Source organism: Podarcis erhardii (assembly GCF_964252035.2).
Source record: "Podarcis erhardii genome assembly, chromosome: 1".
NCBI lineage: Eukaryota > Metazoa > Chordata > Lepidosauria > Squamata > Lacertidae > Podarcis > Podarcis erhardii.
In genome coordinates this window covers 139,450,510-139,474,392 of record NC_138497.1, presented here as the reverse complement: position 1 = coordinate 139,474,392, position 23,883 = coordinate 139,450,510, and the positions used below count along the sequence as shown (strand labels likewise).

Sequence of the window (23,883 nt, the reverse complement as noted above, 5' to 3'; positions counted from 1 at the left end):
TAAAATAACCAAATCACCTAAAATAACATACACAACTGTTCAAAAATCTTATGACAGTTGCCTTGGCCATTCCAGTCATCAGCTGTTAAGTTTGCAAGGGGTTGGATTCAATGACCCTGAAGGTCCCTTCCAACTCTACAGTTCTATGATTCTATGATTAATCTCCATCCATAAAAGAAAGGATACAAAAACCTCAGAACAGACATTTGCTAGTGACAAGACAATAGTCACATATGATAAACCCCTGCAGTTACAAATGACTGCATATATAAGAAGAGTACCACAGCACAGTCTTTCACATTCAACATTTCCATTTTAGTTTATGGCACTTGTATTATTTCACATCTGTGTTGCCTGAAAATATAGATGTTGCAATGCCACTGTTGCATTGTTATTAAGAAGGGCAAATTTCTACTTCAGATTATTGGGGAGGAAAGGCCATGGGTCAGTGGTAAAGCATTTGTAATAAACTTACCTTTTAGTGGGGCAGCATCTACACATTGGAACTCCCTGCTTATTTGCATCAGGCAAGACACCTTCACTGTACTCTCTTTGTCACTTGCTAAAAACATTTTTGTTTACTTAAGCCTAGCCAGATATGTAGAATGTTGACATGTGTTTCAATCTGCTTTTTGGTTTATTCATTATTTTAATAATTCCTTTTAAACATTGCCCATTGGCAGAGTCCTTTGTATGTCACCATTAGCCTGATTCCTTATCTTTCATCTTGCTCTTCGGCATGAAGTATAGAAGGCAGAATATGCTTGTTCACGTTTCCATGCAATTTCATAAACCCCTTCGACTGCTAGGGAAACCTTATTGTGTGTTACAATTTTTAAAAATACAGAAAGAGAATGCAGTCAGTGCATGTTAATGTGCAATCACACAATTTTCATGAAAGTTGTTTGTTTCTTCTTGGCAATTGGGAAGGTGTTAAGTAAAAGCAATCTGTATCTAGCAGATAAAATGCTAGCTTGTAAACTTGAGAAGAAGAATATTATCCCAGCCATAAAATGTGGAAAGCATAATTACAATAGAACAATAGAAAGAAGTCAAGGAAGGAGGGAGGGAGATGTTATTTCCTATTTGAAAAGCTCTCACACCAAGTCTTCCACCTGCTTCTTGTACTCATGGAAGCTTGAATAGTCTTTTGTTGTTTCGATGGAGGCTGCTTTTCAAATGGAAGTTTTGTAGACAATCCAATGATACACATGAAATATAAGTGGTGCTCTTCATTGTATACCGTATCAATTATATTGTCTGCTCCATCAGCTTCTTTTTGGCACCTGATAAAGGTCCTCTGACTCCCCTTCCTTTCTGGAGTAAGAGCTTAGAACAGTGGCTCTCAAAGGGTGTAGCAGGAGAGGATGGTGATTGTGGTGGGAAGATTCAAGGACAATCAAAGACACATTTACCGTATTTTTTGCTCTATAAGACTCACTTTTTTCCTCCTAAAAAGTAAGGGGAAATGTGTGTGCGACTTATGGGGCGAATGCAGGCTGGATAGCTATCCCAGAAGCCAGAACAGCAAGAGGGATTGCTGCTTTCACTGCACAGAGATCCCTCATAGAATCATAGAATCATAGAGTTGGAAGAGACCACAAGGGCCATCAAGTCCAACCCCCTGCCAAGCAGGAAACACCATCAGAGCACTCCTTTAAGCCTCTGCTTAAAGACCTCCAAAGAAGGAGACTCCACCACACTCCTTGGCAACAAATTCCACTGTCGAACAGCTCTTACTGTCAGGAAGTTCTTCCTAATCCCTCTTGCTGTTCTGGCTTCTGAGATTCGGAATATTTTTTTTCTTGTTTTCCTCCTCCTGGTGCGTCTTATAGAGTGAAAAATATGGTAAATATTTTAGGGTAGTATGGTATAGGGTCCAGGGTTGTAAAGACTGCAGAGAGAATAATTGGGTGCACTCTTCCCACCTTGGATCAAATCTATGCTTCCAGGTGTCATAAGAAAGCTGCAGAGATAGCACAGGATAGCACGCACCCTGGAAATGATCTCTTTCAGCTTCTGCCTTCTGGAAGAAGGTACAGGGTTATAAAGACTAGGACTAGCTGCCTGAGAAACAGTTTCTACCCAAATGCGATTCTGGTTTTATTTTTTATTTTTTAAATAATTTTTATTGAATGATTTTATGTTGCAAAAAACAATACAACCATACTACCACTAAATATAATTAAGAAATAAAAATTACATACATCAATATTTAGTTTGTTATTTACCATCTTATTTCCTCCCAAACATTCCATACAAAAACACACATATGTGCAGACACCCACACCCGCACACAAAATGATAATAATGAAAGTAAATATTTTTCCCCTTTTATCTTCCAAAATCTTTTCTTCAACTTTGACTTCCTGTTAAGTCCCTTTACATATATTTTATCTTACGATCGAATGTACACAAAACAATAAACCTTTCTATATAAATTTTCCAATACAATCTGAAAACATAATAAATCCTTAATTGTTGTCCACCTCTTTTTAGTTCCTTTATCACTTGAATGCTAGCATGGAGTCAAAACTATTATTGTATTTTTGAACATATCTTCTATAACCATCCCATTTTTCTGCAAATTTTTGCTTTGAGTTTTCTCTGAGTTTACTAGTCAATTGAGCCATCTCCACCAATTCCTGTAATTTGATTTGCCAATCTGTTATTTTTGGAGCCTCGTGATCTTTCAATCCCTTGGCAACAAGTATACGAGCCACTGCGGTTGCATACAAGAATACCTCTCTTAGATTTTTTGGGATCTCATTATCTAAAATACTTAATAGAAATGCCACCGTTTTTTTAGTAAAAGTTATCCCCATCATCTTTTTTAATTCATCGTATATTTTGCAATTTGTAAAGAGGATGAAATCAGTATTGGGGTAGATCTCTTTGCTACCAAGAAAGTATTCTTTTTAAAAAAATATTTTTTATTAGTAATTTCAACATAACATTTTATCAGAGAACATATCCTTAAATTCCCCCCTATTTTCCCCTCCCCTTCCCCCCCCCCCAGACTTCCCTCAGCTCCTCTCTCTGGTTTATCAATATATGTTATTTTCTGCATGTTACAAAACTGTACAGATCCTTAATTTGTCTTGCTAAATATTATCAATAAAAAGTTTGTGAACGTTTATTCAAAACCTGCCAAGGAGTCCAGTTCATTTTGTTGTTTCTTTAAGTACTTTGTAAAGGGTTCCCATTCATCTTTTAAAATCACAGTTATCCTTGTCATGTAGTTTGTGTGTCAGTTTTGCCAATTCTGCGTAGTCCATCAATTTCTCTTGCCATGGTTCTTTAGCCGGGATTTCCTCGTTCTTCCATCCTTGTGCTATTAAGACGCTTGCTGCCGTTGTCGCATACATAAAGATGTTTTTCAGTTTCCTTGGCAGGTCTCTTCCTACAAAAATCCTTCAGGTTTTTTGACAAATGTTAGTTGGAACATTTTCTTCAACTCATTATATATCATTTCCCAAAATTTTTTAATTTTACTGCAGTCCCACCACATATGATAAAAGGTCCCTTCTTTTTCTTTACATTTCCAACACATATTTGAACTGGTTTTGTACATTCTTCCTAGCTGCACTGGTGTTATATACCATCTATACATCATCTTCATATAATTTTCTTTCAGCAAGGAGCAATCTGTAAATTTTAAGTCAGCTTTCCATAACCTTTCTCAATCTTCCAACATAATATTATGACCTATATCTTGTGCCCATTTAATCATAACTGATTTCACCTCTTTGTCTTTCGTCTCCCATTCTAGCAGAATACTGTATGCACCTTTCAGCAGCTTTACTTTCCCTTCTACCACTTCCCTTTGAAATCTGGATATCATGTAACTAAATCCTTTCTTACTGTCTTTATATGTTTCATGTAATTGTCGATAGTGCAACCAACTCTGAAATTGATCTTTTATTTCATCATAATCTCTTAGTTTCCATTTTCTATCTTGATCCTTTAACAAGTCAGCATATGTAAGCCATTTTCCTTTCTTTCCAAGTGGTTTGAGTAGTAACGCTTCATGTGGTGAAAGCTACCAAGGAATCTTTTGTTCTAGTAAGTCTTTATATCTCTCCCATACTCTCATTAATGATTTCCTAACTATATGATTGTAAAAACTTCTGTGTACCTTTCCTTTCCCATACCATAAGTATGCATGCCAGCCTAATCTGTTATCATATCCTTCCAATTCATAGAATCATAGAATCATAGAGTTGGAAGAGACCACAAGGGCCATCGAGTCCAACCCCCTACCAAGCAGGAAACACCATCAGAGCAATCCTGACATATGGTTGTCAAGCCTCTGCTTAAAGACCTCCAAAGAAGGAGACTCCACCACACTCCTTGGCAGCAAATTCTAATGCTTCTTGTTTTTCCAACTTGATCCAGTCCCTGATCCATACCAGACATGCAGCTTTATAGTATAATTTAAAGTCTGGGAGGGCAACCCCGCCTCTGTCTTTTACATCTGTAAGTATTTTATATTTTATCCTTAGCCTTTTGCCCCCCCCCCCCGATAAATTTTGAAATCTCTTTCTCCCATTTTTTGAGATAAACATCTTTCAGGATAACTGGAATTGATTGAAAAAGAAATAGCATTTTTGGCAACACGTTCATTTTAATCGCTGCTATTTTACCTAACAATGAGATTCATTCTGCTCCATATTTCTAAATTTCTTTTTACCTCAAACCAGATTTTTTCATAATTACTTTTAAATAAATTTAGATTTCTTGATGTTAACCATATCCCTAAATACTTAAACTTTTTATGGACTTCAATCTCAATGTTTTGCTCCAACTCATTATTTTTTTCTTCTTCCTTCAAATGTTTAACTAATAATTTATCCCTATTTTATTTAAATCTTGCTACTTCCCCAAATTTCTGAATCTTTTCTATTACTTTAGGGAGTGAAGTTTTCGGGTCTTCCACTGTTATCACTAAATCATCTACATATACTTTTAATTTAAACTCACTTTTCCCAGTTTTAATGCCTGTGATCTCTTTATCTGCTCTTATATTTCTGGCAAGTACTTCCAGTACCAGGATGAACAATCATGGTGATAGTGGACATCCTTGTCTGGTTCCTTTTTGAATCTTACAATCATCCGTTATTACCTGGTTTATAATTATTTTTGCTTTTTGTTCTGAATAGATTGCTGATATTCCTTTTAGGAATTTAGGCCCACTTTTGATTTCGTCTAATATCTTTGTCATGAATTTCCAAGAGACGCTGTCGAAAGCTTTTTCAGCATCTATAGACATCATTGCTGCTTTCTTTTCATTTTTAGCCTCCAGGTATTCTATGATATTCAAAATATTCCTTATATTCCCCTTCATTTGTCTACCTAGAAGAAATCCTGCCTGGTCTTGATGTATATAGTATAGTATATTTAGTATATTTTTCAATCTGTTAGCTAATAAGTTTGCAAACAGTTTGTAATCGTTGTTTAACAAAGAGATAGGTCTGTAATTTTTGATTTGCAGCAAGTCTGTGTCTTGCTTTGGAATTACTGTAATATAGGCCTCTTTCCATGTTTCTGGAATTTCACCTGTGTTCAGTATCTCATTCATGACATCTTTCAGTGGGTTCACTAGTTGTTCACTTAATTTTTAATAATATTTTGCTGTAAGTCCATCCGGGCCTGGTGACTTGCCATTTTTAGAGCCTTTTATTGCCTCTAGCAGTTCTTGGGTATTAAAATCTTCCTTTGTTCATCCTTTATATGTGGCATGTTACTACTTCTGATATACTCTTCTATCTTGAATGTTTTTTCTTTCCCTTGTCTATACAAATCTGAAGAATATTTAACAAATCCTACTCCAATTTCCTTCAGCTTATCTGTGATCTTTCCATTTAGATTAATTTTATTTATGAAGTTCCTTTGTTCATTTTTTTTAACTGCCAGGCTAACAATTTTCCCGGTTTGTTTACATGCTCAAATATTTTTTTTTACTCTCTTTATTTTCCAACTAATTTCCTCATTAATTATCGTTGAATATTGAGTTTGTAAGGTTTTAATTGCCTGTTTCACTGCTTCTTTATTTGCTTTATTTGGCAGCTGTTTCTCCTTTTCAGTAATTTCCTCTAGAATTTCCTGTTTCTATTTCTCTTTCAATTTTCCTTTATATGAGTTTTGTTGTATAGAGTCCTCTCACCACCGCCTTACTTGCATCCCAGACTGTCTGTAATTTTGTCTGTTCTTGATTATTTATTTCAAAATAATCAAGGCCTTTTTTATTTTTTCTACAAATTTTTGATCATCTAGTAAATCATCATATAGTCTCCATCTGAAAGAGATTTGGCTTTCTTTTTGTAATTCCATAATCAAGGAATTTGGTCTGAAAAAGTTCTGGGGTTAATTTCAATTTTTTTTACTCCTATTTCCAATTCTTTGGAAATCCACAAAGAGTCTATTCTCGAGCTGCTATTGTGTACATAGCTGTAATAAGTGAACTCTGTATCAAACATATGTCTCATTCTCCATATATCTATCAAATTTAGATTTTGAGTCATATCAAAAAAAGTCTTTGGTAATTTATCTTCCTTGGTCTCTTTTTTGCTTGGCTGATCTGCCTGTCTGATCTGGAACTCCATTTAGGTCTCCCATTAAGATCATCTTTTGATCTGCAAATTTGTGTAGTTCTGTTTCTAGTTTTTTAAAGAAGAATGCTTTTTTATTGTTGGGTGCATAAATGCCAACCAATAACATTTTCTCTCCCTGAATTTTAACTTGTATTATTAAGATTCTGCCTTTTTCATTCTTCTGAATCAATCTGGGTTCAAGTGCAGGATTAATGTAAAAAAAAAAAAAAAAAACTCTTTTTTTGGTTTTATCTGATGAAATGAAATCCATACCTATTCTTTTTGCTAATTAAGACCCCCTTTTTTTGCAATATGTGTCTCTTGGAGGCAAATTATGTCTAATTTCTATTTTGCTATTACATGCTCAATCCGATTGCATTTGGCTTTACAGTTCAATCCATTCACATTCCAGCTCAGTATTTTAAGATTGGCCATTGTCAGAGTCAGTTGCAATATCTGTTTTTTCTGGTGTAGTGCCTTCCAATGCTAACTGCTCCAAGGCCTCTTTTTGTTCAGCTCAAGGTTCTCCCCTGTCTTGTTTGGAATCTAAGTCTCTCCTGTATTTGTCAAAGAACTCTCTCACCTGAAACTCTGATGTTAGCCTATATCTCCTTTTCAGGTATGTGAAAGAAATGCCCTCTGGAAATTCCCATTTGTATCTGATAGCTCTCCTGAGTGCTGTTGTTAAAAACCTATATTTGATTCTTCTAAATCTCAATTTCAGTGGGATCTCCCTAAAAATGTCTACTTTCTGTCCAGCAACCACGAGATTTTTTTCAAAGCTGTTCTGAAGGATTGCATCCTTCACTCTTTTTGTTACTAATGTTAATAAAACATCTCCTGGCTGCATCTGTTCTCAACTTTCGATCTAATTCTGAAACAGCTCTCTGAAAGTCCATCCAACCAGTCTTTACTTTCTCCCATCCATTCTGAGATTGTCTGTGTAACAAATGTCTCCAAATTTGGCTCTGTGTCAGATTCTGGAAGGCCTCTAATTCGTAATGTCCTGTCTCTTTCCCTTAGCTGCAAGAGGAGGATCTGGTCCTCCAATTCATTCTGCTTCCCTTGAACCCCTTCCACAGTTCCCATCAACCCTTTTTGTTTCTCTCTTAATTCTCCTACCTCCTCTTTTAACTTTTTCTAGTTTGTCTACTTTGGTTTCCAATTTGTTGACCTTGTCTCCCAATATCCCAAATTGCTCTTTCAAAACTCTTCAAATTTTCAATTTCCCTGTGCACTTGTTCAATCAATGTTTGATTGGATTTTTCCATGTCACTGTGAACCTGTTTTGTAAATTCTTGCATTGATTGAACCATTTCTTTCCTGAATTCCAAAAGTTGCTGTGCAAGAAGATCTGTTTGCTCTCTCTCCCCTTTATCTCCTGTTTCTCCTGTTTCACTAGCCCTTCTAGCGGCCGCTGCAGCTGCAGCTGCCACTTTCCTGGTTGTTGTTCCCTCCTTACCCAACATGTCTTATCAGTTGGTTCCCAGTGTTTTTTGAGTTGTTCAAGGTCACACCTGCAAGTTCCGGCTCTATCTAGCCATGAGGTTGTTTCCCCCCTCCCAGACTCTTTCCAGTTTCCCTTTCCCTTTTGTCTGCCTTCTCCCTCCCCACAACAGCAAATCACACAGTCATATAACAAAAAAGGCAGAGAGAAATGAAAACATCCAATAAATCACAGGAGATATAAAATGTACAATTAAAAGGGCAAAAAAATAAGAAAGTAATTTAAAAGTCCATAAAGCAAAAAGATGTTAGGCCAGTTCAGTTTCAGATTTATGTCTTTAAAAACAAGGTTATTCTTTAATTTGTCCTTATCTACTTGTAATTGTCTCAAACAGTGGTGACTTGCAATAGTTCCAGAATTTATATCTCCATTTTATTTCTTATATGTAATCCCATGGCATTTTGTCTTGTTGTTTAATTCACAAACGTGCTGGAGTTTCAATCGACAGATTTTTCTTGTTTCCTGCTTGGCAGGGTGTTGGACTTGATGGCCCTTGTGGTCTCTTCCAACTCTATGATTCTATGATTCTAAGCTCTTTCAATCTCTTGGAGTATTAAAGTTACTTTGGAAGCTGTTCCAGACTCTTTCCACTTTCTGTGGTTACCCCACAGAAGTGCTGAGAGTCCCCTGCTAGCTCCCTTTCTTTCCCCTTTTCCTCTTCTGCTCCACCAATTTTTAAAAATACTGTTCAAATTCTTCCAGCTGTCAGTGGGTTTTTAACTTTATAATCCAATAGGTTACTTGATAGTTAATATATATATTCATTAGAATTAAATGTTTCAACTCTCCGTTGCTGTAGGCAGTCTCTGTGTCCCATTCACACAAAAAATCCCTTTGCAGAGCTCATCCGCAGAAATCGGAAGCTGACTTCCTGTTTTGCTTTCGTTTCGCCAAATAAACTTTTTAGTCTCTAATTTTTAATTTTAAATGTTTTATTTCACATTTACCTCTAATTGGAAGATCTGCTGCTTCTGGTGACAAATCATAGCTTCGGCAGCAGGCTGTGTTGGAGTTGAGAGCGAACTCAAGCCCCTTCCCTCCCACACGCACAGCGGCAGCTGGGAGATGTTCAGGGGGCGAGTTTTTCCACTGCTGGAGCCCTCGGGTCCCCACTCTTCTGTGGGGGGGGGTTGGGGTGCGCTGAGCTCTAGCGCCACCCTCCACGCCTTTCTGTCCACTCCATGTTGTGGACGACACTTAGCACATTGCCATTGTCCTCAGCAGTAGACCGGAAGTCCGCTACCAAGAAAGTATTCATACTGACTACAGTGGTACCTCTGGTTACGTACTTAATTTGTGCTGGAGGTCCAGCACGCCACCACCGTGCGATTTCTGTTCTCATCCTGAAGCAAAGTTCTTAACCCGAGGTACTATTTCTGGGTTAGCGGAGTCTGTAACCTGAAGCATATGTAACCTGAAGCGTATGTAACCCGAGGTACCACTGTACTTCTCTCATGAGCTGCAGCCTTTGCATTTTGTTGTATGTGCCACTGAAAACCTCATAATGGAAATCCAAGCTGATATTTAATATATTGAGCCAGCATTCAGTGCACTGCTTGCACTTTTCAGGAGCCTACTATTCCCTTGCCCCATTACAGTAGCTTAGAGGATATAGGCCTTCTATCTTCACACGGATGGGCACTTAACTAGCTGCTGCTATAGAAAAATCACCTGCCTCTCAGAATCTTGAAGAAATGGTTTTGTTTTGCCATGCAGGCAGCTGGAGAGAAACAGGATAGAAAGGTCAAGGCATTCTTAAACAACTTTGACTCATGATTAGAGCATAACTTGTAAAGCAAACGGCCCCCTCCACTGCAGCAGGCAGGACTTTGTTGGGAGCTTTGCATACCAACGTTAACACTTTTTATAGTAAGTTAACCTCCGATTCCTTTTAGGTTAGGATTTTAAGCAAGAAGATTGATTTTAGCGATATTCAATCCAGATGTGGTTCCAAGGATAACATCACACATTCAGCAGGGGGAGGAAATGTAAGTAAAGATGGCACCTGGCAAGGTACCCTGGGCCACTTTGGTGACCCTCCTCTGCACAGCCTAGTCCTTTGTGTCTTCCTACCAAGCACTCTTTCCCTTCTTGCTAATGTTTCACAGACACCTTGGTCTAGTGATGTGTTCAGCATTGTGTGTTGAGTGGTGGGTATCTCCATCCTTCCTCACAGACCACAGCAAATTTCCCAGTCTCAGTCAAAGCACTCTGCTCCACAAGACACTGACTCAGCCAACTGAAATCCACAACTATTCAAGGCCTTATAAAAAAAAGAAATCCCAGTCCTTACAGGGCTGAAAATGTGAGAAAATATTAAGGCTACAAAAATAAGAGTTACGCTTGCTTAGCAATCTGGAGGTAAGGCTAGCAATATGTCCTTAACACATGGTAGTGTTTCCTGACCAGGTAGCAGCCAGGTGGCTTAGCAAGAATAGGGGAATATAGCTGTTGTAGACCCACCATTGTGTGACTTCATTTCACACTGAAATCAGAGCAAACTCGTAAGCCATATAATTTCTGGATATGCTTGACCCATTTGCACCATCTCATTTCATGGTGGGTCCAAAAGGGTGAATGAACCTTAAGTCTATCACATATCTAAGGCAATATCTGTAGTAGCACCCCCAAATGCCAGGAACATTGTAAGGAAACATGCCAGTTTATGCTTCAGACACATCTGTAGTTTTTCTCTTAGAGGATATCATAACCTTTTTAAAAAAGGTTAGCGAGACCAAATCGGGCCTTAGAAAGGTGGAAGTGTCCTTATGTAGCTACAGAAGCACTGAAAAATATTCCAATCAGAAATCCAGTTAAGCCACAGAAGGCAATCCTGGAACTCTGTGCAAAAAGGAAATAGAAATATGTCATACAGTTCTCAGCACACAGCACTGAAACAAACTTTCTTTCACATGAAAAAACTTAGGAAAGAACTTCACTCACCTTCCTGATTTACAGTCTTCACTTTACTAATGAAAAACCTTTAACATGGTTCTGCTAGGTTCAAATGGGAAGCTTGCTGTATTAATCTGGGTGTTTCCCTCCTTTGTGGCATGATTGTATACTACTAATCATCTATTTTCTTACAGTATCTTTCAGAGTCAAGGCACATTCATTTCCAGGTTTTATTTTCTCATTCCCAAGATATATTTTTGTATATTTTTAACAGGTGCAGATCGTAACCAAGAAGATAGACTTAAGTCATGTGACTTCAAAATGTGGCTCACTAAAGAATATCCGTCACAGGCCAGGTAAGATGGAAATTCTCGGGGGGGGGGGGAGAGAATTTTGCAAAACACGGATTTTCCAGGGTACCTGATGTCCATAATAAGTACTCAGGCACTGTAGGAAAATTACATTTCCTGGGGTCCCTGTCATCTGGGGTGTTGTCATTGCCACATTTGAGAGTGAAGGAAGCCTCCAGAAAAACACCTCCACTGCCACTGCCAGATAAATGTGAAACAAAGAAGATGGCTGTCCCTCCCTATAGCACCTCTGCTGTGGGTTTGCATATTTCCCATGGTATTTTCTTTTGCTAATCTCATGTACCACTTACTAGGTTATAGAGGCCATCCATTTAATATGCATATTATTGTGTTAATATGGTTTTGGAGCTACTCCCATTCCTGATCCTGGGTAAGCAATGGAAAGGAAAATGGAGCAGGGAGATTAAGGGAAGGCAAAAAACTCATGCCACTTTCTTCCCTAGTCACAGTTCATGCACTCTCAGGTCTTCTTCCCCAAACCCAGAAGGATTCTTCTGTTGAAGTGTTTTATATAGGCACTCTCTTAACACTCTCCGTCCATTATGCAATGATTAACCTTGGTTTTTGTTGTGGTCTGCTTCCATGTAAAGTTTTGGTTTCTTTTCCAAACCCCTGACACTAAAAGTTCACACAGGAGCATTAGCTTATTCCAGTTTTGACATTAGGCACTTGCATACATGACTATCTCTCTCTAATTGAAAGCCATTTACAAATGATTTCTCATTCTGAAGTACACAGTGCCAGCTGCCCACACAATGAATGGCCTGATCTGCACATCATGGAAAGCCAAACTATGCTTACCAGGACTGCACAAATGATCTGGCTCCTGGAGGGGAGATTGTACCCGCTGTGCTTCTCTCCAAGCCTTTCCACTGAGCACAGCATAGCAGCCACAGCAAAGTTTGGCTCAGCGTGTCATCCTAACCCCATGATCATTGTTAAGGAGGAAAGTATGTGTGTTGAAAAGTGCTTCAGTCACAGTTGGAGAGTCTTGCTGTATTTTCTGACTTAATTTTCCTCCCATAACATCTAGGTGGAGGGCGAGTGAAAATTGAGAGCGTGAAACTGGATTTTAAAGAAAAGGCCCATGCCAAGGTTGGCTCGCTTGACAACGCTCACCATGTACCTGGAGGAGGCAATATCAAGGTAAGGCGCTGCCACTTCTACTTACTGAAACATTCATTCTGTGCATCATCCAGTTGCTTGTGAATACCCTGGATATCCAGACTAAGTGGTTCCACTGAAATCAGCAGGACAAGTTAGTTGTGATCCAAACCTTTATCACCAGCCTGTTTATTTTTTTATTACATAGGCACTGCACAATTTGTCTTTTGAGCCCAGGAATTTCTCAAACTGGGAAGATTAGCTCTAACGGCAGCAAGCAGGCCCAGGGGCTGAGGTGGGGCTTCTCTTAGGGAAGGCAGAAATACTTGTGAGGACTGGGGATTCATCCGGTGTTGTGGTCAGCCATGTCATATATACACTAGAGCAGTGTTTCCCAATCTTGGGCTTCCAGCTGTTTTCAGACTACAATTCCCATCATCCCTGACCACTGGTCTTGCTAGCTAAGGATGATGGGAGTTGTAGTCCAAAAACAGCCGGAGGCCCAAGGTTGGGAAACGCTGCACTAGAGTATGATAGCCTGAGGTGGGACAGCAGGTATCAGCTCCACCACTCACTTCACATCCTCAACCACATCATAGCTGAGTAGAGTTGCAGAAGTAGAGGTGTACAATCCCCATGAATCTTGAATCCATGGAATAAAACTGTTGAGGGTCCCCCCCCCAAAAAAAACTTTTGTGTGTGGAAAAACCAGGCATTCATGGGAAATTTGAATATATGCCATTCTACTTACTTTATCAAAGGTCAAATTGCTTTGCTGCTTTAATATGAAATGTTCTTATATAAAACTTAGTGCATACAATTATACTGGGGTATATTCATAAATGTATATATATGACTTGGGGTTCAACCCAACCAAACAATTCTGTAATTTTATGTTGTGAACAACCCTGTGATCTTCAGATGAAGAGAGGTATACAAATTTAATAAATAATAATTATAACAACAACAATGATTATGGATATATCCAGTATTATAGATGAAGCTGCAAACTGTTGTACCTTAACGTACTTAGTTATGTCTTGGATTTTGCCAGCTGGGAAATAAAGAGAGGTGAGAAACAGAAAGCTGTAATTCCTATAGTTAATGTTTGGCAACAAGGATTTTTGGGGGGTGGGGGTTAAAGGAATTGTGTGTGCACAGCCTTCAGTTCTTTCCAAAGAAAACATTTTATCCTGATTTATTTTGTATCTTTACAAACTTCTTTCTCTTTAAGTAGAGGAGTAAGGTTGCCTAGGAAAAAAGGTAAAAGTAAAGTGTACTCAGAATGGCATTAAATATGAAGGCAGTTAACATTATTTTAATAAGATCAGTGAAATTTCTTACAGGGGTTTGCCCATCTACAAATTCCCAATGAAGTCCAGCTGAAGAGGAGCTGCTCAGGCAAACGTCTATGAAATTAGAGTCATGGAATTGTAGAGTTGGAAGGGACCCCGAGGGTCATTTAATCCAACCCCCTGCAATGCAGGAATCTCAGCTAAAGCATACAGGACAGATAGCCTTCCTAACACCTCTCCTGGGAGTCTGTTCCACTGTTGAGAAGGTCTTATGATGTTTAGTCAGAATCTCCTTTCTTATAACTTGAATTCATTGATTTGGGTCCTACCCTCCAGAGCAGGAGAAAACAGGCTTGCTCCATCTTCCATGTAACAGCCCTTTAGATATTTGAAGCTGGCTACCATATCTTCTCTCAGCATCCTCTTATCCAAGCTAAACATATTCAACTCCCTCAACCATTCCTCCTAAGGCTTGATTTCCAGACACTTTATCATTTGCACATGTTCCAGATTGTCAATATCCTCCTTAAATTGTGGTGCCCAGAACTTGACACAGTACTCCAGGTGTGGTCCAGCCAGGGCAGAATAGAGCAGTACTATGAGTTCACTTGATCTGGACACTAGACTTCTGTTGGTGCAACCTAGAGTAGGATAAGTACCGGTATTTTTTTGCTGCTGCATCCCTCTGCTGACTCACGTTGTACTTGTGGTCTTCTAAGACTCCTAGATCCTTTTCACATGGCAAGCCACATGTCCTCCATGGAAGTTAATATTATTTTGATAAGATTAATGCAATATATTATGGGGGGAAATTGACTTGGGGAAAAATTGAAGTGAATTTGAGGGGCTCTGCTGAAGTAAAAAATCCATAGCCCTTTCATGGTAAATTAAAATAATATTTATTAAATTGACACTCTTTCTTTGGGGAGCTTCACATGTCTGCAGTCGCTGCGTTTTCTTTAGTGAGCCTGCTTTCTTTGTACAGATTGACAGCCAGAAGCTAAATTTCCGAGAGCATGCTAAGGCCCGGGTAGACCATGGAGCTGAAATCATCACGCAGTCACCAGGCAGATCCAGCGTGGCTTCCCCGCGGAGGCTCAGCAACGTCTCATCCTCCGGAAGCATCAACCTGCTTGAATCTCCTCAGCTTGCTACTCTCGCTGAAGATGTCACTGCAGCCCTAGCTAAACAGGGCTTATGAATTTGCTTCATTTAGCAGTGTTTGAAGTAATAATATTTAGGCATGAGCTCTTGCCAGGAATGGGCTCTGAGCAGGTGTTAACATTCATTCTTTACCATGTCTAAAATTAAGTCACATCCCAAGACTGTAGTAACCATAAAATAAAAACTGGGGGAAAGTTATATATAGATGCAGAAATTGGCCTGATTTCCATTTACAGCAGGAAGACACTGGCTTTTATGTGGGTACAATTGCAGTATATTACATTGGACAATAATTGTCGCTCTGCCCTGTCTTGCATGGAGTACTGTACTATGATACAATGCATTTTTACCTTTCATGTGCCTGAAGGCCATCCATCTACCACTTTTGAGGAGCCTTGTTAAATACCTTGAGTTGCTCATTTTACCATTTTGTTGATGGATGGAATTAAGGAACATCTCCCATTGTAATTTACTAACAGGTTAAATTAAACTGGAGAGTCTGAATACCAGGCAGAAGGGCAAATAAAGATGTCAAAGCTTCAAAAGGGGGTGTGCAGGGTTGGGTTATTTTATATAAGTGGGTAGAAGAAAGAGTCAGTTAAGTTATTAACGTTGTTGAACTTGGATAATTATGTCGGTGTATAGCTGATTCCAATAAATTATTTAACTAATAATTAAAGAAAGTAGTGGGGGGGGGAATCATATGAACTGTACTGGGGAAGTGGCATTTTTCTTTTCTAAAAGCAGCTACTGAAAATAAGCAATGGAATTGTGTCTGATTAGAATGTTGGTTAAGCAGCTAGGTTTGTGTCTACACTACTGGTTTCACATCCTTTCCATCTGTTTGATACAGTATTATTATAGATATATATTTCTCTGTGGCCATTTGTGATATGCCCTCTCATACTTGAATATTCTACTTCTTTATTCACAGTATCTGTGTCTCTTGCACCCTTTGGTGTTGCAATTTTAGGTATGTAAAAGTAGATGTTAGCAGGGTTTTTATTTCCCTATTCAGACTTTTAAAAAATACAAAAAGGCAAAGATCTTTTAGCATGAAATTGCTTTCTGTGACATCTCAAAACTGTGACCCTGTTTTAGTGCCAGATGCAAGTCTCTTCTGTGATACGAGAAAAAATACTCTCCCTTCTTTCTCCTGTACTTCCTCATTCTTTTTTTATTATTATTTAATTCACCATGACTATATGGGGTCCATGCATCTTTTTTAAAAAAAAGTTTTCCAAAAAGATGGATTTGGATTCTAAATTAATAAAATAAAACAATGGTTCATTTTTTGGCATTTTTTAAAAATCCTGCAGTAAGAGTGGAATATAAAGTTATTTATTTATTTATTTATTTTCTTTTGCTAAAGTTGAAATTCCAAGAAACAATGGGGGAGTTTAAACAGAAGTCATTTCCATTCCTTTAATGGCATCTTTGCATAGATGTGCTCAGATGCCTCCGGAGAATGATGCTCTGGAGAGATGCATACATAATGCATGTTGATTACTGGTAACATAATTAAATAAGCTTCTTATACAGCATCACCAAGGTGATGGAACTGATAAATAAATCTGCAGAATGCATATGTTGAACATAAAAAGTATATGACAAGTGTGTGTAATAAGAAATAAGACAAGAACACCTAGACATTAAAACAAGTGGAGTCTAGGGGATTTCCACCACTGCCACATGGACACTAAGAGAATATTGGTGGTATGGTAATATGACACATAAGTGGACAAATGTCTACTCATGTTATGTATGTTAGCTTTGACTAGATGATAATAATTACTTATTTCAACCTGCAGATCAATTGCTCATTTCCTTATAAATTCACCTGCATAACATTTGCATGCTCTCAAGCTGAACACTCTCAAGTACATGAACAGTTCATTAGGATGATTTTACATGTTGGAAGCTTTTTGAAAAGGGCTACCTCTTCAACACCTTAATTTACAAAATATGTATCCAGTACTGATTTTAAAATGGTTTTTAAAGACAGAAAACATCAACCATGAGTCTTGGTAGCACCGTAAAGACTAAAACAATTACCATGGCAAATGTTTCAGGGACTAGAACCAAATTATCAGATGCACAGATCAGACTTCCAATATATTCCAGTACTGTTCCCTTAGTTATGGAGTTCCATAAAATTAAATTAGATCATGAATATTTAAAAAAGCTTTCTAAATGGCATCAGCTTATTTCTAATAGGTAAAACTTCAGCAGTGTATTGTAGAGCTTGTTCAAATTCCATGGAATGAATGAAAGCCTAAGTAATACCCTTATACATTACATCCTAAAAGCAATCTCATGTTGTAAGATGCCTCATTCAGTTTATGATGCAGTCATATAATTAATAAAAAAACCTAGCTTAGACACCAGTGCATCAGGAGGACTCTTATGGCTGTGATGTTGCTTAGAATAATCGTACAAAATACAAACACTAAGAACAAAAGAAGAGCTCTGCTGGATCAGACTAGGGGTCCATACCACCACCGCTTCATGAAAAAAAAAATAAAGGCAAAAGAACAGTATTTTTAATGAAATGTTGTCACTCTGACTCTATGCCATTGGTTCTTGCAGATTAGCCTCTTAGTGTTTTTACATCTTTTTCCAGTCTTAGAGAGAGTGCCCAAGGTACTACTGAACCTCACGTGGACTGATGCTGATTGCCAGCCAGTCAGAACAGTGTTTAATCTGTGACTATTTTGTATTCTGCTTTTTTGGGATATAAACACATTCTAGATGGTGAAGTTATTTATTGAGTATATATGTCCAACGCTACTGAGTCATTAATTTCATGCTGCAAATTTATCTTTCTCATCTTAAAGAGAAGTCCTTGTAATCGATAATCATCCTTCCATAGAAAGTTGCAGAATTTTGCTGAAGTCGTACAAGTTGAAGAGCCAGCAGGAGATCATGTTATTATTAAAAGAAATGCACACACTATGTTACAGGACTCTAGATTTTTGCTGGGGTGGTAGCGGGAGGGGGGGGCAGCCAAATCTTAACTTCCCATGCCTAAGCTTCATTTAAAAGCTAACAGCACAACAATTCAGGGGGGAGTTATCTTGTGCAACAGCCACACAAGGGCACTGCTCTTCTTCAAGTCAGCAAGATAACATTTTGCTGGATTGTGCCCTATTGTAATTATCGGAAAACACGTCTTTGTCGGTTTTATGGAGCTGGCACTGTAACACTGACTAACAAGCTCTTGTAAGTTAAAGTATAATGAAGTAATGTGCACTTAGCAATTTGTGGAGAAGATGAATAAAAACATGTAGGGCTGCCATAGATGGTTCAATCAAGAAAACATCTGTCCCTTGGGATCCCTCTGTTTCTCTCTGCTTACATAGCATTTGCTTCTGTGGAATCCTAGGCATGATGAGACAAAAAAAAGACAGGCAGGCAGGCATTTTTTTGTCCAGCAACAGTAGTCCAAGCTGCTAATTATAAGGGTAGTCCTTTTGCCTACTGGGATATTATCTATAGAACATATATGGCATTAGACATCTAACCGTATGCTCTCCTATACAGCTGCAACCTTTCTCTTCATAATGGCTGTTTGCAAATATCTATGTCTGCCTAATGTACGTCCCGAAGGATCCAAAAATGTGGACCACCAAGTCACAATAAGCATGCAAGGGGCTTTTCTGTAGTCCTGAATTCCAGACTCCCTTCCAGAAGATATAATGCAAAGCAACATACAGTGGTGCCTTGCAAGACGAAAAACGCGCAAGACCAAAGAGTTTTCCGTTTTTTGAGTCGTTCCGCAAGACGAATTTCCCTATGGGCTTGCTTCGCAAGATGAAACGTCTTGCGAGTTCTTACGAGTTTGTTTCCTTTTTCTTAAAGCCGCTAAGCCGTTAATAGCCGCTAAGCCGTTAATAGCCGCTAAGCCGCTAATAGCCGTGCTTCGCAAGACGAAAAAACCGCAAGACAAAGAGACTCGCGGAACGGATTAATTTCGTCTTGTGAGGCACCACTGTAAAAGAGGAAGCTGGAAGCCAAAGCTTCAACCTAAGCCAGGGCTGCAGTCTCAGAGCTGCTAGGCTGACCTAAGCCCACCAGCAGCTTGGTAGACCCTCTGGTTTCGCTGCCTCCTTAGAAGCGTAAAAACAGGGTAGTAGTTGTTGAGCCCCCAAAAGGACACCCACCCACAGTTGACCGGGTGTGATCAGCTTGGTTGTGCAGGCCTATCCAGAAACTGCTCTAGAGCTTTCTCTCTCACGCACAGCTGCTCCTAGCAAATTCCATTACAAATGAAGCAGATAGTGAGTTTGCAGATTTGGTAAGGCCATGCCTAACAGTCATTTCAACTTTAGCAAAGAGAAACATAAAATTGCCTTCTGTGTGCTGGGATTCCCCTCCCCCTTTCCCTTTTTTCAAAAAGAAGAAGGAGGAAACAACAGTAGGCCATTACAAAGCCTGTGTAGCCATTTCTTTTCCTGGCAATTCTAGAGCCTGTTATCATAAAAGAGGCATTTCTTGAATGGCTGGTGGTAGGTAGTTCATGTTTTTCAATCCAATTTGCAATTGTATTTGTTGCTGTATAGTGATTGTTTTGCAAAATAAAATGGCTTGTCATCTAATTGCTTGCACCCAGTCTTCTTTCTTTGCATTTCTCCCCTCCCTCCCCCAGTGGGGTTCTTAATATATCAGCATCCTCACCTGATTTGTCTTTGCAAACTTTCTCCTTTTAATAATGACTCTCGTTAGTGGTGCAGATGGGCAGTTGGGCACTCTAGTCCTAATGGCCTAAAGGGCCAATTCAGGACCCTTGCCTGCAATTTTTTTACTTCAGCACAACGTTTCCTCAGAAGTAAACCCCTTGCCTGCAGTGCGGTTGGCTCCCAGGTAGGTGGGCTTAGGATTGCAACCTGCGTGTTCCTGGTCAAAATGGAGGCCTGCTTCTTCCTGAACTAGGAAAGCTGCTGCCCGGCTGTACCAATTCCAGCAGAAATTTGATATTTGCAAGACAGAAAAGAAGGAAACAGGTAACGGGGGGGCGGTGGGGGGGGAGAGAGACCTTCTAGTTTTCTGTGTGTTGAAGCGAGTATTCCCTCATGTGAGCACTCTCCTTACAGACTGAAGCAGGTAGTGTTGTTGGCTAGCCTAGTATTTATGATGTTTGCCTCAAATATGAGGTGAGCATAGGTTTTAATCCATCAGAGTCGTGCTTTTCTTGCCCTCCTCCCAGCTTCCAATATCTTTCCCTCCTTTTCCCATCCAACCCAATGAACAGTGCTGCTACTTCACAGAGAGAGAAAGATTTATTTGCAGCAGCCACTGGCCTTCACAATTGGAGCAGGAGGTAAAAATGTGTGTAAGCAGGGAATATTAATCAAACTAAATCAAAGCACCAGCCATTGTGGTTTGTATACAGAATAGAAACACTAAGCAGGTAGAATTGCCAAGCTCCAGGGCCTTTTTTTTCTTTCAGCTGGAACTTTCTGGAACTCTATTCTGAACTACAAGGAGAAAAGTCAAATAATAAGTGTGCAAATGTTCAGATTGAGATAATGGGCCAATTAATTCTTTACACTAAGCTGTGTACAAAGAGCAAACTGACAGCACATGAACCACCATTTTCGCCTCTCCGCAGAGGTGTGCATTGGCAGGATGCCACGGATTCCCCCAACCCTCCTTTGGCCTTGGGGAAATGTCATTTGGGCGGCTGGAAAAGGCCTGGCAGCAGAGCAGGTGCCAAGATGGGAGCGAGGAGAGATTTCTCTCCCACATGCCATGGTAAGTCGGAACGAGGCCTAAAGGGTCTGGAAGGGTTGGGCACTTGCTGCCCTGGGCGGGATATAAATGTAATAATAATCCAAAGTATTTCCTGAATTGAATCATAGAATCATAGAGTTGGAAGAGACCACAAGGGCCATCGAGTCCAACCCCCTGCCAAGCAGGAAACACCATCAGAGCACTCCTGACATATGGTTGTCAAGCCTCTGCTTAAAGACCTCCAAAGAAGGAGACTCCACCACACTCCTTGGCAGCAAATTCCACTGTCGAACAGCTCTTACTGTCAGGAAGTTCTTCCTAATGTTTAGGTGAAATCTTCTTTCTTGTAGTTTGGAACCATTGCTCTGTGTCCGCTTCTCTGGAGCAGCAGAAAACAACCTTTCTCCCTCCTCTGTGTGACATCCTTTTATATATTTGAACATGGCTATCATATCACCCCTTAACCTCCTCTTCTCCAGGCTAAACATGCCCAGCTCCCTTAGCCGTTCCTCATAAGGCATCGTTTCCAGGCCTTTGACCATTTTGGTTGCCCTCCTCTGGACACGTTCCAGTTTGTCCGTGTCCTTCTTGAACTGTGGTGCCCAGAACTGGACACAGTACTCCAGGTGAGGTCTGACCAGAGCAGAATACAGTGGCACTATTACTTCCCTTGATCTAGATGCTATACTCCTATTGATGCAGCCCAGAATTGCATTGGCTTTTTTAGCTGCCGCGTCACACTGTTGGCTCATGTCAAGTTTGTGGTCAACGAAGACTCCTAGATCCTTTTCACATGTACTGCTCTCAATCAAGCCAGGTGTCACCCATCTTGTATTTGTGCCTCTCTTTTTTTTTTTGCCCAAGTGCAGTACTTTACATTTCTCCCTGTTAAAATTCATCTTGTTTGTTTTGGCCCAGTTCTCTAATCTGTCAAGGTCGTTTTGAAGTGTGATCCTGTCCTCTGGGGTGTTAGCCACCCCTCCCAGTTTGGTGTCATCTGCAAATTTGATCAGGATGCCCTTGAGTCCATCATCCAAGTCGTTGATAAAGATGTTGAATAAGACCGGGCCCAAGACAGAACCCTGTGGCACCCCACTAGTCACTCTTCTCCAGGATGAAGAGGAACCATTGATGAGCACCCTTTGGGTTCGGTCAGACAGCCAGTTACAAATCCACTGAGCGGTAGCATAGTCAAGACCGCATTTTACCAGCTTCTTTACAAGAATATCATGGGGCACCTTGTCAAATGCCTTGCTGAAATCAAGGTAGGCTACATCCACTGCGTTCCCTTCATCTGCCAGGCTTGTAATTCTGTCAAAAAACGAGATCAGGTTAGTCTGGAAGGGGGGTAGTTAATTCTAAGGCAGTCTAAGCTACCAGGCACTCGCCCTTAAATCCTTACTGTCCTGACACAAGTTTCTGCCTCAGTACACAAGATACATTTAAAGAAACACCACATCAATTGATCCTGGGAACTAGTTTACCCCTAACGGAGCTACAGTTCTCAATACCCTTAACAAACTACACTCCCCATGATACTTTAGGGGAAGCTGTGTGTGCTCTTTTATGTATGGCATTCACAGCTTACCCTTGTATTGTCCCTATCGGCCCAGTCACAAGTTGAATAACCAACAAGGTGCTACCAGGATGCGAGGAGGCTGCTGCTAAGTTGTGCAAGAATTAGTTATAGGAAAGGACCACACAGAATCAGGATCCTATACCATGTTTTTCTTTGTGTCCCCATGTATAAAACGACCCTTATTTTTTTGAACCCCAAATTAAGAAATCAACATTTTATGATTATGATGAAATGATTGGCAGTTCCGGCAGCTTCTTCATGGCAGCCGTGGGAAGGTAAGTAGTGTTTTTGTAACCCCTGTGCATTCCCCATCCGTGTATAAGACAACTCCCAATTTTTGGCAGATTATTTAAAACAAAAAACATCGACTTATACATGGAAAAATACGGTAATTGTAAAGTTGTAAACTAGAGGCCCAAAGGCCATCTACTTCAACCCACATGCAATGCAGGAATCTCAACACATGGTCCCCTGCCCAATTTGAAACCATACCGGACGCTGCTCAGCTTTGCAAATGTGCTAGCAGTTTTACTGCCGCACTGCTAGGATTGTTTCTAAAGGAAAGTGACAAAGCCCAGTTTTTACTGAGCACCCTCTGGCACACAGCCCTTGCAAATGCAAAATGTTGGAAGGAAAAGGGCAGCTGTGGTTAAACACTGCTGCTAAGCAAACCACATTCCACACATGTTCATAGGACTCATCTTTATTCATTGTTGCGATGCTGCTTCCTGCGTGAAAGCCCTGATAATAATGTTGTGCATTTTTTAAATACTTGTGCCTGCACAGAAGCACACACGCACAAATATACAGAGCATACTGTCCGTGATAGTTTTTCCTCAAACAACAATTTGGCTAAATGTTCTATATCCTTGCAGTATAATCTAGAGTGAGGCAGGTTGTTGTTGTTGTTGAAGCAAACAAGCCGCCAGGGGGTGCTTTAATAAGCATTTAAAAGGCTACTCTAAAAAGCCAACTCTTCAAAGCTGTTGATCTAAAACTGAGGACAGAACTGTGTGTGACATTACTTAAGCAAATACATGTATTCACAGTAACTAGGTAGTAGGGTGGTTGGTTTGATGCTTAGGGGAGAATTAGCAGGGGCAGGTTCCTGCTCCTGCCATTTCTTCCCTGTAAAGTTGCTCCCCTCCCTGCAGGACTTAATTCCAGTCTTGGAGCCAAATGTGGAAAAATGGATTAGAAACAACTGAGGAGGCATATACAAGGAACAATTGTTAGAAATGAAGAGGATTAATCATCCCAACTCAGCCTGCCAATTTCCCCTTCCAAATACCCTCTGCCCCCACATCAGTGTTAGGAGGCAAACACAGGTAAGTGAAATCCATAAGGGCTGAGTGGGTTTGAGAACTACTTGCTTTGTAACACTCCCTTCAGGTCCTGTCCCTTGAGCTTCTACTTGAACTTTAGAAATAAAACAGCTGCAAACAGGGGGAAATGAGACAGGCCTGTCCACAGAGCAGTAAAAGGTACTGTAGAAATATATTTTGGTGCAGTTTTCTCAACATCAAATATTTTGATCTAGTTCCGCTTTGGTTTATATGCCCTAAAACTGATCCACCTCAACAAGACTACTATTTTTGCACAGATATTTTTTATTTGTTTCCTTGTTTGTACCCCACCCATC

At 39.8% G+C, this 23,883-nt stretch overlaps 1 protein-coding gene and 1 long non-coding RNA gene across 42 annotated transcripts in view; one reads left to right on the top strand and one right to left on the bottom strand.

Moving 5' to 3' along the window:
- MAP2 (microtubule associated protein 2) overlaps positions 1–15,127 on the top strand; it is a 343,536-nt gene extending 328,409 nt beyond the window's left edge. For 35 of the 41 annotated variants that reach the window (XM_081851870.1, XM_081851868.1, XM_081851863.1 and 32 more), the window contains 4 exons: positions 9,996–10,088; positions 11,270–11,351; positions 12,400–12,512; positions 14,751–15,127. In XM_081851870.1, the coding sequence (XP_081707996.1) occupies positions 9,996–10,088; positions 11,270–11,351; positions 12,400–12,512; positions 14,751–14,966 (504 nt within the window). In that variant the 3' untranslated portion in view covers positions 14,967–15,127. The remainder of the gene's footprint in view (positions 1–9,995; positions 10,089–11,269; positions 11,352–12,399; positions 12,513–14,750) is intronic. The other 6 variants (XM_081851853.1, XM_081851865.1, XM_081851864.1 and 3 more) reach the window with 1 other exon arrangement.
- A 5,062-nt stretch (positions 15,128–20,189) lies between these two features.
- LOC309335975 lies at positions 20,190–22,515 on the bottom strand. Its single transcript, XR_014153837.1, has 2 exons — positions 22,251–22,515; positions 20,190–20,406 (listed from the first exon to the last, which is right to left on the bottom strand). It is a non-coding gene; the product is annotated as an uncharacterized lncRNA (long non-coding RNA).
- Positions 22,516–23,883: the final 1,368 nt, after the last annotated feature.